Source organism: Carettochelys insculpta, chromosome 4 (genome assembly GCF_033958435.1).
Source record: "Carettochelys insculpta isolate YL-2023 chromosome 4, ASM3395843v1, whole genome shotgun sequence".
Classification (NCBI taxonomy): Eukaryota; Metazoa; Chordata; order Testudines; family Carettochelyidae; genus Carettochelys; species Carettochelys insculpta.
Window position 1 is genome coordinate 112,165,615 of NC_134140.1, and position 18,231 is coordinate 112,183,845.

Genomic DNA, 18,231 nt, shown 5'->3' on the forward strand with positions numbered 1-18,231 from the left:
CTCATGCTCAAAACTTTTATGTTAGTTTATAAGGTGCCACAGGACCCCTCGCTGCTATTGGGCTGTAAACACTTCATAGGTAATCCCCCGGGATTTGCCTGATGTTACCAAGACCTGTGTTCCAGGAGATACTCGGCGCGACGTGAAAAACAAAATGCACCCAAGCCCCTTCCAGGGTAGCGGGCCCGGCAGGGTGAAGCGCAGGGTACACGCGGCCACCGGATCTTGAGCGAGCGCTGCGATTCCTCTCCGCGTCACTGCGCTCTAGGGCAAGCGCCCGCACCCGGCAAGCGCCCGCGCTCGGCCACGCCCCCTGAAACACCCTCCTCGCCTCTCGCCTTGGGAGGGTCACGTGGCACGCGTGCACCCAATCACACCAGCCTAGCAACTGAGTCGCGTTTACCTTGACAACGCCTCGCGGGAACTGTGGCTGAGCCAGGAGCGCAGGTGGCGGCGGGGCTCGGGGCGCTGGCGCTGGGGGACCGGCCGCGTCAACCGGCACCAGGGCCATGGCGGATCCCTCCGGAGAGCCCCCACCCGAGGCTCAGGCGTCCCCTCCCTCAGGGCAAAGCTCCGAGGAACTAGGTCAGCGCCCCTGCCAGCCCAGCGAGCCCAGCCCGGGATCCTCACCTGCCCAGGGGCCCGACCAACGCGGCCAGGGCCACTTCGATTCCTCCCATACAGAAGCGTCTCTTTATGAAAGTCCTTATCAGCCTCACCAAGCAGGCCAGGAGACCGCACCGGGTCACGCTCCCTATCAGCCCCACCCACCAGGACAGTCTGCCTATGAAGGGCGTCAAATGGGACCGGGGCCCTATCAGCCACTGGAGTCCAGAAGAAGCATCTATCAGGCACGTGCAGCGGGACAAGATCCCTATGTGCCGCAGGATTCAAGAGAAAGCCTTTATCACCAACAAGAACCTATGCCTGGTCCCTATCAGCCTTTTGTGCCTGGACATGGCCCTTACCAACCACACGAACCAGGCTATGGCCTGTATCAGCCAGGATACAGCCCATATGAGGATGAAATGCCTGATCCTGAACCTAGAGCACTTGCAATCCAAAATGCAAAGGCCTATCTAATGAAGAGCAGCACAAAGTCTGGCCTGAACTTGTGAGTGTGAAAAGAGGGGAATAATTTAGCAGGGAAAGGAGGTATGTGAGTGGAGGGGAAGATAATGTGAGTGGAGAGAACAAAGTAGTAAGTTTATAGAAGAGAAGGGGAAACCTGTGGGAATCAAGCACAGAAGAATTAATCATTTTGTGGTCCTTGTAGGTTCTCAGCTGCATTGAGGATGAGACCTACTAAAAGGAATTTGATACAGCCTTGCATGACCTTCTCATTAATAAACTAGGAAAATATAAGTTAAATGAGGTTATTATAAGGTAGGTGCGTAAGTGGTTGAATAATCATTCCCAGAGAGTAGTTAACAGTCATTCACAGTTCTGTTCAATATCTTTATTGACGATTTAGATATTGGCATAGAGAGTACACTTAGTACATTTGCAGATGATACCAAGCTGGGAGAGGTTGCCAGTAGTTTGGAGGACAGGATTATAATTCAAAATGATCTGGACAAACTGGAGAAACAGTCTGAGGTAAACAGGATGAAATTCAATAAGGACAAATGCAAAGTACTCCAGTTAGGGAGGACAGTCTGTTGCACACATACAAAATAGGAAATTACTATTTAGCAAGGAGTACTGCAGAAAGGCATCTGAGCATCATAGTGAACCACAAACTAAATGTGAGTCAAGGGTTTGACACTGTTGCAAAAAACAAACAAACAAAACACCTCATACTGGGATGCATTAACAGGAGTGTTGTAAGCAAGACATGAGGGGTGTGTCTACATGAGCCCCCTCCTTTTGGAAGGGGCATGTTAATGACGGAGTTCCGAAGATGCTAATGAGGCGCTGTTATGAATAGGCAGTGCCTCATGAGTATAAAGGTGGACACGGTGATTTGAAAGTGCTGTTTTCAAATGGCGCGCCACTTGTGTAGCCAGGGGCCTTTCGAAACCACCCCCAGGACTTTGAAAGCCCCTTCTTCCCATTTGTTTTGGGAAGAAGGGGCTTTTAAAGTCCTGGGGGTAGTTTCAAAAGGCCCCTGGCTACATGGGCAGCTCACCATTTGAAAGCAGCACTTTCAAATCACTGCGGCCACCATTATGCTAATGAGGTGCTGTATATTCATGGTAGTGCCTCATTAGCATCTTCCAAACTCCCTCATTAACATGTCCCTTCCTATAGGAGGGGGCTTGTGTAGAGACACCCAAGAAGTAGTTCTTCTGCTCTACTCTGTGCTGATTCGGCCTCATCTGAAATATTGTGTCCGGCTCTGGGTGCCATATTTCAGGAAAAATGTGAACAAATTGGAAAAGGTCCAGAGAAGAGCAACCAAAATGATTAGAGGTCTAGAAATTATGAGCTGTGAAGGAAGATTGAAATAACTGTGTTTGCTTAGTCTGGAAAGGAGAAGACTAAGGGTTGAAATGAAAACAGCTTTCAAGTACTGAAAAGGTTATTACAAGGAGGAAAGATACAAATTATTCTCTTTAACCTCTGATGATAGGACAAGAAGCAATAGGGTCAAACATCAGCAAGGGAAATTTAGGTTGGACATTAGGAAATCCCTCCTAAATGTCAAAGTGATTAAGCCCTGGAACAGTTTGCCTAGGGATGCTGTGGAATCTCCATCATTGGAGATATTTAAGAGCATGTTAGCCAAACAACTGTCAGGGATGGTGCAGATGGTGTATAGTCCTCCTATGAGTGCAGGGAACAGAATGTAATGACCTCTCGAGGTTCCTTCCAGTTCTATGAGTCTGTGAATTTGGAGGCATTAAAAGGAGATAGTCCTAACTAAGAGTTTTAAATCCAGCCTCAAACTGTGAGCGGGCAAATTATTTTATTTTATTTATTTAAAATATTTTTACTCCTCCTCTCTATTTAATATATTCGAGGCATCTTACCAAATTTTTAGAAAATATAAACATATAAAAAAAAAGATTTAAAAATACAAAATCCCCAAAGGACATAAAATCTACTAAAAACATCTCAAAAGAAGGAACACATACACACAAACTCAAACATCAACAAAAGCATGAGCAGAAAGAGTGGCTTTAGCCTCCCACAGAAACAATGCTAACATTGGTGCCATGCAAATATCCGGAGAAGAGAATTCCATGGCCTGGGAGGAAAAGCTGAAAAGGCCCTGCTCCACATTGATGTTAATCTTATCTCCCAAAGTGGTGAAACACTGAGCAGAGCCTCCCCAGCTGACCTCAACCTCCAGGCAGGTTCCTGTTAAATTGTGCTCAGAAACATACTGAAAGCTGGTGCAGCTGCCAGAGCACTGGCATAATGTGCTCTGCATAACCAGTGTTAATTAAAACTTGGGCAGATGCATTCTGGACCAGCTGAAGTTTCCAAAGACTCTTTAAAGGCAATCCAATATAAAGTGCATTACAATAATGCAGTCAAGATGTGACAAGACCGTGGATCACTGTCTCCAAGTCATGCTTGATCAGGAAGGGTTGCAGCTGGCAGATCAGATGAAGCTACCCAGAAGCACTCCTAGCCACTGAAGAAATTTGATTTTCAAATGTTAGAAAGAGTCCAGGAGGACTCCCAAGCTGTGTAACTGTTCTTTCAGGGGAAGAGTAACCCTGTCTAAAACAGATACCATGTCACGTTCTTGAACACATGGTCTCCAAAGGGCCTCCATCTAATGTGGATTCAACTTCAGCTTCTAAGACTCCATCCAGTCCTTCACCACCTCTGGACACAGGTTTAGATCATTTACTGCCATACCTAGTTCTGGTGTCACAGTGAAATAAATTTGGGTATCATCTGCATATTGATGGAAAATAGCAGGAAAAGCTACAAGTGGAAGATGAATCTGTTATTAGACATGTATTATTGTTACTATAAACATGCTATTCCATATGTGTATTACCAGGTATGTGTCATAGGCATAATTTCCATAACACTCAATTGAGATTTTCAGTGTCAGAACTAATTACCCTATTGATGGCAGCTCTGGTGCTCAGGAGTTATCTCAGGACATATGCATTTATCCTTGACATAAGATGTCAATCCTGCTGAGAATTTGATACAGTAGGGTTTTAAGCATCTTTTTTGGAGCTTTCATTCTCTTATGATTTGACAGATATGATCATCTTGCTCGCATGCTGACCAAGATCTTGGATGAACGCCCTATAAATGCAGTAGATATAATTGAGAATATCAGTAAGGATGTGAAATGGGCTCAGTTCCAGAAAAAAATGGACACACTCCGTGATGAGCATGAAATGCTTCCAACATTTGAGCTAGCAGAGAAATATAAAGCTCTCTTCCTCAAAGGGACAGGAGAAGGAGGAGATCAAGAACCAGAAGAGGAACTAGTAAGTGACTATCATAGAAACAGAGATTAAAGATGGAAAAGGCATGAGGTTATCTTGCCCATCCCCTGGCAAGTTAGAATTTTTCCCTACAGTATATTCTAATCTTCACTGTTTTGCCCTTTGCAGTCTTAAATGATATCTTCAATGGGGTTCTACCTCTTACCCCTCTAGTAATAAGTTATGAAAAAGACTTAGAATATTTTCTTTTTTTTGTAAGATCTAGACTGACTAATCCAGATTATTTTGGTTTTGGTTTTCTTTCTGAAATAAAAAAAGAAATTCATATGGTGATGCATCGGGAACAGGGTTGAGGGCATTGTGTTCAGCAAATGCTACAGGACAAACAGTTTAAAAAAAACAAACTCCCTTTTACTCCAGTTGTGGTTTGCTCTATGTCCCAGTTAAAAAAATGTTATGATGATGATTGGCCTAAAGAAATGCAGTGTAAAACTGAAATGGTATTTTTCATATTAAAGCAATAAGATTCTTTTTGTTACCCTTATTTCCGATATGCTGAACATTGAGTTCCCAAATAGTTTTAAGCTAATTTCTGGGAGGGATTGCTGTCTTTATGTGAATTTCTCTGGTTATTTAAGGCTTTTGAAATCCTACCGAATTAGTTGAGTATGTAAACAAAATATTCTGTTCATCCAAATTGCACCAATCTTGCCCATGAGAAAATGCAGCCCCACAGTCCCTGGCCATTAGTGGGCTCCCAAGCAGTTAGTGGCACTGACGAACTAGTGTATCAGTGTCAGCACTCAGGTCCCTTTTATAGATCACTCATGCTGTCTTATCTGTAACTAGTCTGATCCTATCAAAACAAAAAGCAGTCAAGTAGCACTTTAAAGACTAGCAAAATAGTTTATTAGGTGAGCTTTCGTGGGACAGACCCACTTCTTCAGACGATATCCAGACCAGAACAGACTCAATATTTAAGACACAGAGAACCAAAAACAGTAAGCAAGGAGGACAAATCAGAAAAAGATAATCAAGGTGAGCAAATCAGAGAGTGGAGGGGTGGGGGGAAGATCAAGAATTAGATTGATTTGTCCTCCTTGCTTACTGTTTTTGGTTCTCTGTGTCTTAAATATTGAGTCTGTTCTGCTCTGGATATGGTCTGAAGAAGTGGGTCTGTCCCTCCAAAGCTCACCTAATAAACTATTTTGCTAGTCTCTAAAGTGCTACTTGACTGCTTTTTGTTTTGATAGTGTATAGACTAGCACGGCTTCCTCTCTGTTACTAGTCTGATCCTGAATGTTTTGAAGTGGTGAAGCAGTGTTCCCTGTAAGCTGAGCATTTGGGTGGCCCCCCAGGAGGGATTCAGCTGACACCAAGCTGATTAGCAGAGCGCGCACAGCTGGCAGCATGTGTTTTTATTTGTGATACAGATCTACACGTACATTGGTGCAGATAACAAAATTTATTCTGCTCATGAATGAAAAAAATAGAGGAAACACTGTAGTTAAGAGAACATTGGGAGTTTGGAATTTTGGACTTTCTCCAAACTTTTCTTCCTAAAAGCTGCATATTGTTTAAGCTTTCTGCCTAAATTTCTCCTTCTGTAAAATGGTATATTATTATCTTCCTCATGCAGATGTTGGGAGGCTTAAATAATTTATGTTTATAAAGCACTTTGAAAGGATGAAAGGTAATCTAAAAATGCTGAGGATTATTTTGGTGAATAATATACTTAACCTTTAAAATACATATTTTATTTATAACTCAGCTTTCACTCCAGCAATTTCTTTCCCAGACAGATACCCCTCTACCCAATGTGATGGAGACAGCCTTCTATTTTGAGCAGGCTGGAGTTGGCTTGAGCATGGATGAAAATTACCATATATTGCTTGCCCTAAAGCAGCTTGTCAGCACACAACCTATCCAGACGTGCCGCTTCTGGGGGAAGATCTTGGGCCTGGAGATGAATTATATCGTGGCTGAAGTAGAGTACCGGGAGGGGGAAGAAGAGGAAGAGACAGAAGAGGAAGAAGTGATTGAAGAGGGGGGAAAAGAGGGGGGTGAGGGCAAAGATGATGAAGAAGATGAGGAGAGAGAAGATGATGAGCCACCAAAGTCCACCTATAAGCCTCCACCAGTGGTCCCAAAGGAAGAAAACCGGACTGGTACCAATAAGTTTATCTATTTTGTCTGTAATGAACCAGGCAAACCCTGGGTGAAGTTACCTCCAGTGACACCAGCACAAATTGTGGCTGCCAGGAAAATGAAGAAGTTCTTCACTGGAAGGCTGGATGCTCCTGTTGTGAGCTACCCACCTTTCCCAGGGAATGAGGCTAATTACCTGCGGGCACAGATCGCCCGTATCTCTGCAGGAACACAGATCAGCCCACTGGGGTTCTACCAGTTCGGAGAGGAGGAAGGAGATGAAGAGGAGGAGGGAGGAGCAGGAAGAGACACATATGAAGAAAATCCTGACTTTGAGAGCATTAGTGTTACGGAACTTGTGGATTCCCTTTCCAACTGGGTGCACCATGTACAGAATATTCTAATGCAGGTAATGCTCTATGTAATTAGTACTGATCTTGGCTAGCAATTACAGGGTGACCAATGATGTCTCAAAATGTAAATGAAAATCTTCATCTGTAGAAAGCGAACTGTTCACTATTGGGCTGATCTAGAATTGTCTCCTACTGCATATTGGGAGCAACTTTCTAGGGTTTTTTGTTTGGTTTGGTTTGCTTCTTTAGCAGGGGTTGTGCCTTCCTCTGGATAAGATAAGCAGGAATAACTCTTGCAGATATGGAAGGGTATCCCTCAGTAATCAATTTCCCGTAATTATTGGAAGTAAGCATTGATGGGCTTTGATCCTTTCTGGTGCTTTGTGTTTTTTCATTTCTTTTTCTCCAAAGGCCAGAGACAGTTTTTTTCATGAGTTAACTATGATTGGGTATGGTTTACTAGCTAGAGTGCTAATACCAGTGTAGGCTGTTCAGAACATAAAGAGCACACTGTCCAAAATTTTCTCAAGTTGAATTTTTGTTGTATAGATCAGTGTTTCTCAACCAGGAGTACGTGCACCCTTAAGAGTACACCGAGGTCTTCCAGGGGTTACCTCAGCACATCTAGATTATTTGCCTAATTTTACAACAGGCTTCATAAAAAACACTAGTTAAGTCAGTACAACCTAAACGTTCATTCAGACAGTGAGTTGTTTCTACTGCTTCATATGCCTTATACAGAAATGTAAGTACAATACTTCTATTCCAATTCATTTATTTGATAATAAGATGGTAGAAAGCCAGCATGTTTTCAGAGTAGCCTTCTGTGATATCTTTACATGTTTTTTCTAAGTAAGCAATTTTTAAGTAAGGTATTATGTGGTGTTATGCAAAACAAATCTGACTCCTGAAAAGGGTACAATAGTCTGGAAAGGTTGAATGGCACATATTTCAAAACCTCAGATCACCTTAGGACCATGTTTCTCAACCGGTGGTACATGTACCCTTAGGGGTAGGTGAGAGAAGTCTGGGGATACTTATAATTTTTTAAAGGGACACTTTATTAAAAAAAAAAAAAAAGAAAAAAAAGGTTGAGAAACACTGGTATACATTAAGTGATACCATTATAGAAGCTTTGAAAATAATACTTAACTCTGCTCCTTTGGTCCCTATTTTTCTTCTGAAGGAAAAGCTGCATGTGAAGTGGTGCTTATTCCCTTGTTAAATGATCGCATTAATTATGTCGACACAAGTTTGGGAAAAGTATTTATTAACTTTCTTTTCTGGGTGATTGACTGCCCCCTAGCAGCACAACATAGTCACACTTTGAATATTAGGGAATATTTTATTTTTCATTTCTTGGCAAAACAATGATGGCTCTAAATATAAAATTAATAAATATTTAAGATTTCGAGTTGTTTCTGTTGGACAGACATGACAAGTAACCTATACAAGATGCTGGACAGATTCATGCATTTTAAGCCTAGATGGGACTGTTCTGTTCATCTCATCAGACACCAGCTATAACACAGATAATAGAACTCCCCAAAATAATTCTTGGAACATGTTCTTAGAAAACCATTCAATCTTGGTTTTAAAAAAATCATCCATAATACAGAATCCACCCTGACTTTTTGTAAATTTTTCCAATTTTTTTCTTCACTGATAACAATTTACACATTATTGCCAGTCTGAAGTAGTCAAGCTTCAATTTTGAGCCACTCCATTGTATGATACCTTTGCTATATTGAAGAACCAGTTATCAGATATTTGTTGCACATGCAGTACTTACAGGCTATGGTTACAGTACAGCATTTTGTCAACAGAAGTCACTGTTGGGAGGTATTTCCTGACAAACCTTCTGTTGACAGAGTGCAACCACACACAAACGCCAATCAGGAGAGCACTCAGCTCTGTTGACAAAGCGGCCAGACTGCCCAGCTGCTCTCTTGATAAAACAGGCACCCCAAAGCACAGCAGACAGAGCTGCCCATTGTTGTGGATGCCCTGTCTGTCAAGAGAAGCCCTCCCCGCCTCCACCCCTAGAGCAGCCACACAGCATTTTTATTGACAGAATCTGTCCACAGCAGCATTCTGCTTCAAAGCTTTGGCTGTGTCTGCACTAGCCCAAAACTTCGAAATAGCCATGCAAATGGCCATTTTGAAGTTTACTATTGAAGCAATGAAATACATATTCAGCGCCTGATTAGAATGCCGGCAGCTACAGCACTTCGAAATTGACACGGCTCACCACTGCACGGCTCATCCAGACAGGGCTCCTTTTCGAAAGGACCCCACCAACTTCGAACTCCTCTTATTCCTATCTGCTGACAGGAGTTCGAAGTTGCCAGGGTCCTTTCGAAAATGAGCCCTGTCTGGACGAGCCGCGTGGCAGCAAGCGGCGGCAATTTTGAAGTGCTGTGGTTGCCGGCATTCTAATGAGGAGCTGAATATGTATTTCAGTGCATCATTAGTAAACTTTGAAATGGCATTTGCATGGCCATTTCAAAGTTTTGGGCTAGTGTAGACATAGCCTTTGAGGCAGAATGCTGCCAACAAAAGTGCTGTGTTTTGTCCAGATGCTGTTGACAAAATGCATTTTGTATGTGCACGCTCCATGATTTTTGTTGACAAAACTGTAGTTTTGCCAGCAAAACTTGCAAGTGTAACCATAGCCATAGACGGATCAAGTCAACCCTTAACTTTGTCTTTGTTCAGCTGTAGTGAGCTCCTTTAGTTTACCACTATAAAACATACTTTCTAATCCTTAATCATTCTTATAGTTCTATTTTGAACCCTCTCCAGTTCATCAACACCATTCTTGAACTGTGAACACCAGAACTAGACACAGTATTTCAGCAGCAGTCACATAAGTATTAGATACAGAGATAAAATAACCTCTCTACATCTGCTTGAGATTCCTCTGTTTATGCATCCAGGGTTTGCATTAGCCTTTTTGGTGCCAGTGTCACACTGGGAGTTTTTGTTTATCTGATTATTCACCATGACTCAAAAATCATTTTAGAGTCACTGCTGCCAAGGATAGTTTCTTTCATCCTGGGAAAATATATATTCTTTTTTCCTAAATGTATATATTTACATTAACTAATATTAAAATTTATGTTGTCTGCCTGCTTCCAGATCACCAAGCAATCTGGATTGCTTTTCTCAGTGACTTGTCCTCTTCACTATTTTCCATTACCCCAATTTTTACATTACCTGCAAGCTTCAGCTATGATGATTTTATATTTTCTTCTAAGTCAGTGAAAAAACGTTAAACAATGTAGGGCTTCTCTACACTAGCTCCCTACTTCAAAGGGAGCATGGTAATTAAGGCACTGGGAGATTATTAACAAAGTGCTGCGCTACATATGCAGCACTTCATTAAGCTAATTCTCCCCCACAGCAACTCCGAAGTGTTAAACTTTGAAGTGCCGGCTCATGTGTAGCCATGACTAACCCGCCAGCACTTCGAAGTGCCTGGGCAACTTCAAAGTCTTCTCAAAATTTTGATGAGTAAAGGGACTTCAAAGTTGCCCAGGAACTTCAAAATACCGGCGGGTGAACCACAGCTACATGCAAGCCAGCATTTCAAAGTTTAACATTTCAGAGTTGTCGTGGGAGAGTATTAGCTTAATGAAGTGCTGCGTACGCAGCACAACACTTCATTAATCTCCCGACGCATTACTTACCATACTTCCTTCGAAGTAGGGAGCTAGTTTAGACAAGCCCGTAGTGTTAAATCCAACAGGATTCTGCTTGGTGGTGATTTCCTGATGACAGTTACATTTTGAGACCTTTCAGTAAGCCAAAATTTAATCCATTTAATGAGTGCCATATCCATTTTGTTTCATAAATTATTTTAGTCAAAATGTCACGTGATATACCAAGACAAATTCCTTGCAGAAATGTCTTACATCAACACTATTACCATTATGAACCAAATTTGAAATCTCTTCAAAAAAACACATCAGGTTAGTTTGACAAGACCTATTTTTCATTAACTGGCATTGATTGTCTTTAACTACATTACCCTCCTTGAATTCTTGATTAATTGAGGTACATTTTATTAATCAATTCTGCCACTTGTATTCACAGTTGGTAGTATTAGCAACAAGGCCTAGGATTTAATGGACCCAAGACTGAACTGTCTTCTCGTGCGTAAAAAGTGGTGCCTCCTGATCACTGGCAAAACAGTATGGGGATACAGACATCATTGTTGTCTATACTTTCTGTGCTCGATGATGGCTGCATTATAATTTGGACTACAGGCCTGCACAGGAAAGGATGGAGACTTCTTGTTACATGCTTGCACAGGCTACCTGAGCCTTAGGTCTAGAAAGGAAGGAGTAAGTGGGTACTATGTGCATGCTTACTTCCTGCCTTTATGCAAAAAGAGGTGGGTAATACAGCACAGCTGGGCAAGAGGGTGTTATAATTTGCTATTGGCATAGACCAGCAGAAAATTATTACCCCTTTACTGAAAGAAGAGGGAAGCAGGGAATAAATTGTGCCTAGAGGTATGTTTTTGAGGCAGAGTGGTTCCTAAAGAAGCTCCGAAGTGGTAAAGCACTTGCTAGGCTCTGCCCACATACTCAGTCTAGCTATTAAGGTATACAGGGTTTTAGTCTTTTGGTTTGAATCCAGAATCTTTCAAAAACACAAAGTGCACTTTTTAAAAAAATTGAAAACTCTTAAAGGAGATTGAAATCAGACAACTGAGGTATAAGGGAATGAATTCTTATACAGTAAATTCAACAATGGATGCTTGGAGACCTCTGCCAAGTGTAATTGGTACATTGATCATAGGGCCGCTGTTCCTGGATTAACCCATCTCAAAAGTCAGAGGAAGAAGAAGAAGAAGGTGAGGAAGAGGAAAAAGCAGAAGAGCCAGATGAACCACAGCCAGAAGTGGGACCCCCTCTTCTGACTCCACTTTCTGAAGATGCAGGTACAGGCCACTCAGACTTCCTTGAATCATTTATTTATTTATTTATTTAATAGTGAATATTTGTGTGGCGTTTTTAGCAGCTGCCTGATAAGCTTCTAGAGTTTTGGGCCCCTAAGGTAGCATAGAGGTAGCTTGGGATTGTGAGATAATCAAATTAGCTGTATGTTTCTGCTAGCGTGACCAATGGAGAAATAGTTAACAATATTGATATTTAAATTGTGCCCTTTCAGTTTCAGAGTTAACAACTCCACTAGGCTATGTCGACACTTGCCCCATACTTCAAAGGGGGCATGGTAATCAGGCTGATGGGAGATTACTAATGAAGTGCTTCAGTGAATATGCAGCTCTTCATTAGGCTCATTCTTCCCTGAGGCAACTTCGAAGTGTCCAATTTCGAAGTGCCAGCGTGCTGTGTAGCCATGGGCACTTTGAAGTGCCTGTGCTACTTCAAAGTTTCTTTATTCCCCAAAATTTACTTCATGGCATGCTGGCACTTCAAAGTTTGGCATTTTGAAGTTGCCATGGGGAAGAATTAACCTAATGAAGTGCTGCATATTCATTGCAGCACTTCATTAGTAATCTCCCATCAGCCTGATTACCATGCCGCCTTCAAAGTACGGGGTAAGTGTAGACGTAGCCCTAGAGTCAGAGAGCTAAAGGCCAGAAGGGGTCACTAGTCTGACCTCCTTTATATCATGGGCCACCAATCCCCCACCAAAATTCAGACACTAAACCCACATCTGAAGTGAGACCAACATATGATAAAACCTAAAGAAGACTAGACTATTGTGTTCAACAGGCAGAGACTAGGAGGGACCAAAGTGTTCAAAGCCACCACAGTGGCAGAGAACAATTAAGTGAAGTATACCCAGATAATCCTGGCAAGTGACCCACATGCTGCCAAAAAACTCCCAAGGTCATAGTCAATTTGACCTGGTAGAAGTTTGTTCCGTACCCCGCATACACACATATGGCAGTCAGCTGGACCCTGAGCATGTGAGCAAGAGGCATTCAACCCAGCACCTGAAAGAGGGAATGCTCAGTACCACTACACCCAGTGCCACATTTCCAGACATGACCCTCCCAGATACTCCAGAGAAGGGAGCTAAAAGCCCCTCCCAAATTACACGGGGTGGGAAGCATCCCTTTTGACCCTTATCACCACCTGTTATGCTCTTTTCAAGGGTCTTTGCTACTCCTGACTGGACCACCTTAGTCTGCCCTCACACAGGGCAGTTCTTGGACCCTCAGCTCTTACTGAGTCTAGCAGTCTGCTTTAGTCTTCTGGCTACGTTTGTGGAGGCAGCCCTTCTGCTTTCACAAGCCCCCCACCTCTTCTTCTTCTTCTGTACTTTCTCTTTTATAGCAGTCCTTGTTTTCTGTATTGTCTGATGCTGTGCGTGCCTGCCTCAGTGATTGTTAGTTTGGCAGCTGCATGTATGTGTGGTCCAGCTTCTTGCCTGTAAATCTGAGTGGCTGTACTTCCTTTTCTGCCTATCTCCTCTAAGCCTTTGTTTTTTCTAAACTAAAAAAGCCAAGATCTTCCAGTCTGACAAAATTAGGCCTGCCAGTCCCCTGATCATTCTAGTAGCTCTTCTTTGTACCTGCTCCAGTTTAAATTCTGCTTTCTTGAACGTGGACCATCAGAACTGTAAACAATTTTGCAAATGAGTTCTTACCATTGGTTTGCACCATGCCATTAGTACTTTCCTACCTCTACTGGAAATATTTTGCCTACTGTATCCTGGGATCACATATGTGTTTCTCACAGCCATCTTAACACATAGTTGGCCAGTGAGTGTCCCACACACCCAGATATCTCTCCTCCCTTGAGCTCCAAGCATATAGCAGAAATCCTTATTATTAGACCATAAATGCACGATCTTACACTTTGGGCTCATCTACACTTGCCCCCTCCTTCAAACGGGGCATGTAAACAAGCCCGGTCAGTGAATAGCAATGAGGTGCTGCACTGCATGTGCAGCACCTCATTAGCATAACTCTTGCTGTGCGAACTTAGAAGTTGCTAACTTCAAAGCGCTGGCAAGCAATCTAACCATGGGCACTTTGAAGTACCCGCACTACTTCAAAGTTCCCTTACTCCCAAAACACCAATTTTAAAATCCCTTTTTAGGAGACATCAGTTGCGTAGGTCTTGAGACCATCTGCATAAAGATGAAATCTTGCCCTGTACCTATCTTCCTAACATTTTATAGATGTTTATGAGTCAGGTCATTCATATAAGTTTTTTGATTTGGGGTTTTTTGGCAGAAATTCAGAACATCCCTCCCTGGACATCTCAGTTATCCACAAATCTGGTTCCTCAATATGCCATTGCAGTCCTTCAGTCCAATCTGTGGCCCGGCGCATACACATTTGCTGTTGGCAAGTAGGTAGCTATTATTTATACAGCAACTGGTTTACCTTGGTATCTCAGAGTATTCATTACTACTCCATCTTAACCTGTCCAATCACTGAAATCCATTTAATTCATTCAGGTGAAATGTTTTGATGATTATTAATCCACTGATTTCACCTCCTACTAAAATGTAGCCTCCTTGGTGTTTGGTCATTGAGGCCATTTAATAGTGCACAGCAATAGTAAACAGTAATTTAGGGCAAGAAGCAAAGAATACCATTTTCACTGGAATTGTAGTGGCAATCAAGATTAACAGAACATAATGATCAATTCTTACCACCCTGATTTTTGCAAACCAGTGCAAAGCCACTGACACATTGATCATTGTTTGTATTAATGAAGTGCAGATGCCATTATTGAATACATGAACTATAGAACATATGTCCGAATTTGTTTTTTGTTCAGTAAAGTGGGAAAGCCTAAGAACAAGCAAAGACTTCAGTACTTTTTTTGCCAGGAAGTTATGTGATCTCTTTCTGTTGTTCCTCAGGAGATTTGATAATATCTATCTGGGCTGGGGTCACAAGTACAGTCCAGATAACTACTCACCTTCACTGCCCCCACCGGTGCAGACAGAGTACCCTAGTGGGCCAGAAATCACTGAAATTAATGACCCTACTGTGGAAGAGGAACTGGCTGTCAAGGCTGCACAGGAAGAAGCTTTGGCTGCAGCTGAGGAAATGGATGAGTTGGAGGAAGAAGAGGATGAAGATGAGGATGATTAAAATACTGTAAGAATCAAATTTGTATAAAATATTTTCTAAATAATAATTTTAATATATAATTTAGTACATATAATTTAGTATAACTGAACCAATCATAAAATAAATAAATGCCTTTGTTTTTTCTGCTCTTGTAGATTCTTCTTATTTTAAATAAATATGTTGATGTTAGAAAAATATCTTAAGCAATGAGATTAAGGCTGCCAGCATGGACTCTGGGGCATAAGAACAACCATAGTGGGCAAATCAAAGGTCCATCTAGCCAAGTAGCCTGTCTTTCAACAGTGGAGAATGCCACGTTCCCCAAAGAGAATGAGGAGAACAGGTAATCATCACGTGATCCACTGTTGCCCATTTCCTGCTTCTGGAAACACTGGCTAGGGACACCATCCTTGTCTATCCTGGGTACTAGCCATTGATGAATCAATCTATCCTCCATGAACTTATTTAGTTCTCTCTAGAATCCTGTTATAGTCTTGCCTTTGCAGCTTTCTCTGGTAAGGAGTACCACAGGTTGACTGTGCATTGTGTGAAAAAAATACTTCCTTTTACTTGGTTTAAGCCTGCTGCCTAGTAATTTCATTGGTGATTCCTAGTTTTTGTTTTATGAGAAAGAACAAATAATATTTCCATTTCTCCCCATCAGTCATGATTTTATAGACCTCTATCATATTTCCCCTTTGTCATTTCTTTTCCAAAATAAAAAGTTCCAGTTGTATTAATCTCTCCTTGTATGAAAACCATTCCATATGTCTACTCATTTTTGTTGCCATCTTCTGAACCTCCTTATAGAAGAAGAAGAGCACAGGAACAATAATATTAATAAAGTCTGTCTAGCCTGAGCCTCCCCCTTCTCCCTCCTCTTTCATGTGAGTGGAGGCCGGGCAGACTTCCCCTGGTGTCTGACTTTTTAGTCTGCCTGTTGCTTAGGGAGGGGGACAGGGACACCACTGTGTCCACAGGAGCACAAACAGTTCAGAGCAACGAAGGGTCCTGTGGCACCTTATAGACTAACAGAAAAGTTTTGAGCATGAGCTTGCGTGAGCACAGCCTCACTTCATCAGATGCTGACCAGTATGACCAGCATCTGATGAAGTGAGTCTGTGCTCACGAAAGCTCATGCTCAAAACTTCTCTGTTAGTCTATAAGGTGCCACAGGACCCTTCATTGCTGTTAGGGATCCAGACTAACACGGCCACCCCTCCGATACTAAACGGTTTAGAGAAGACCAAGAAAGAGCCAGCCCTGTTTGCTCTAATCAGTGTCCTGACACACCCAGACAAACTCTGGGCTTTGTCCTTTCTGGCCTGAGTTCTCATCAGAGTGCTGCTCTCTCCATGCTTCACAGAGCCTGGCCTTGCCTCCCCGCCCCAGGCTGGTTTGGGGGCAGGGGGAAAGTTTGAGAGTCCAGATCAAAGCAAACCAGTCTGGAGGTGCAGGTGTGGGATTCTTTGCACTGGGGGCTAGTGAGGACTGCAGCAGGGCTGGAGCCTTTGAATTGACTTTGCTGTCTGCTTTTTTAGAGGAGTTAAAAATGGGAAAAGAGGCAAATTGCAGGATGGTGGTAGTCAGGGTCCGAGCAAGAGGCAGAAATTTACTGGCCTGGGTGGGGATGGGGGTGGGGGTCAAGCAGCTGTGGGTAGTGGCAGAAGAGGGTCTGGAAGGTAAAAAACGGAGGGTGGGTTACTGGACCAGAGGATGCAAAAGGCAGCTGAGGACTGGTAACAGGTGGGTGGTTAACAAAGTGTGCTAGATGGGGATCCAGGTTGACACAATTTGCTACCCATGGCAAATTATGCCAGGTGGGCAAAAAGGGCATATTTCTATGGTGGTAACTGCTATTGGTTGGAAAATCGATTGGCTTCTGATTGTTTCCTACAATCCTACAACGGCTGTAGGCTTTAGGCCTTACAATATGGCTAAAGACCTTATGACTACAGCAAAAGGCCTTTTTTACACTGGTATTTTTTGCAGCTTATTCCTCTGTTAATGGAACACTGTCAAGTTGAATTTTCAAAAGTGACTATATTCAAAAGAAGCAGTTTTCTAGAGCTGCACCCATACTATGAAAATTAGACCCTGCTGTTCATTAGCTGATCATCTACATCTGTAATATTTATATCCTATTGAAAGGATATACTTACCGACCTACCCAGCATTAGGGCCTGTAATCTACCATTCAATGCAACAGTACTTGTGTGTTTGTATGCCTGTATCCTCTAATACTGGAGGCGGTAAAAATACCAGAGCTCTGTTGGCCTGAATGGCTTGTGGGATCAAATACAAAACCTGCGACATCACAATAACTTGGCAGTAAATTACTAAAGGCTTACTGTCTATCACACACTTACTGCAATAGACTTCAGGGCTCAGTTCTACTCTGAGTGCAATCAATGGCAAATCTCACTGCAATATAAATGGGATCCTCTGTAACCTTTTAGGTTATGCTGCGAGGTGCGCATGGAGATGCTGCTGGTGTGTGTTACACTAAAGTCTAGGCAAAGACAGTTATTGTACTAAACAAGCCAAGAGTGAGATGCAGAGAAATATCAGAGAGGTAGCCAAGTTAGTCTGTATCTTCAACAAGTCCTGTGGCACCTTATAGACTAACAGATATTTTGGAGCATGAGCTTTTGTGGGCAAAGACCCACTTCGTTAGATGCAATTGATGAAGCAGGTCTTTGCCCACAAAAGCTTATGCTCCAAAATATCTGTTAGTCTATAAGATGCAATGGGACTTTGTGCAGAGAAATATTGTAAAACAAATTGGCCTGCTAAACCAAGGGTTGTTGAGTTCCATCCTTGAGGGGGGCCATTTAGGCATGTGGGGAAAATATATTTTTAAGAAAAAGTCTGCCAGGGATAGTGATAGATCCTGCTGGGAGCACAGGGGACTGGACTTCAGGACCTCTGAATGTCCCTCTGAGGTAGGTAGGTATATCTCCAAACACATCAGCAAGCAGAACCCTGCGTTGTGGGACGGACTACAAATCCCAGGATGCCATATGCCCCGGCTGGGCGAGGCAGAGGCGGCTTTGCATGCGAACAGCGGGAGTTTCCCAAGCCGGGCCGCTGCCTGGCTGTTTAACCGCATTCCCTTGGAACGTTCCGGCCCGTTGAACCCCAGGAAGGGTCAGTCTACTACAGCGAAGTTTCTGCACGCTCCTCCCCGTGAGGGCCGTTCACAATGGTACAGTCCGGATTCCGGTCGCGTGCTTCGGGGAAGGACCAATGACGAATAGCCTGAGAGGAATTCAAACGTTGGCGGCGG

The 18,231-nt window shown here is 42.8% G+C and overlaps 1 protein-coding gene across 2 annotated transcripts; it reads left to right on the forward strand.

Annotated features, from left to right (window-relative positions):
* Positions 1-460: 460 nt before the first annotated feature.
* LOC142012146 (radial spoke head protein 6 homolog A-like) lies at positions 461-15,673 on the forward strand. Of its 2 annotated transcripts, XM_074991987.1 has the most exons (7): positions 461-1,114; positions 4,175-4,409; positions 6,166-6,924; positions 11,678-11,819; positions 14,091-14,208; positions 14,729-14,969; positions 15,098-15,673. In XM_074991987.1, the coding sequence occupies exons 1-6, from the start codon at positions 510-512 to the stop codon at positions 14,961-14,963; spliced, it is 2,094 nt and encodes a 697-aa protein (XP_074848088.1). In that variant the 5' UTR covers positions 461-509; the 3' UTR covers positions 14,964-14,969; positions 15,098-15,673. The 2 variants fall into 2 exon arrangements, with proteins under 2 accessions (XP_074848088.1, XP_074848089.1); XM_074991988.1 differs by lacking the exon at positions 14,091-14,208.
* Positions 15,674-18,231: the final 2,558 nt, after the last annotated feature.

What these genes read in the sequence shown, in the direction of transcription:
- LOC142012146 (XM_074991987.1), top strand. Translation starts at nt 510, where the DNA reads ATGGCGGATCCCTCCGGAGAGCCCCCACCCGAGGCTCAGGCGTCCCCT. An exon ending in TACAGAATATTCTAATGCAG is followed by an intron (nt 6,925 to 11,677) that starts GTAATGCTCTAT and finishes CATTGATCATAG; the next exon opens with GGCCGCTGTTCCTGGATTAA. An exon ending in TCCACTTTCTGAAGATGCAG is followed by an intron (nt 11,820 to 14,090) that starts GTACAGGCCACT and finishes GTTTTTTGGCAG; the next exon opens with AAATTCAGAACATCCCTCCC.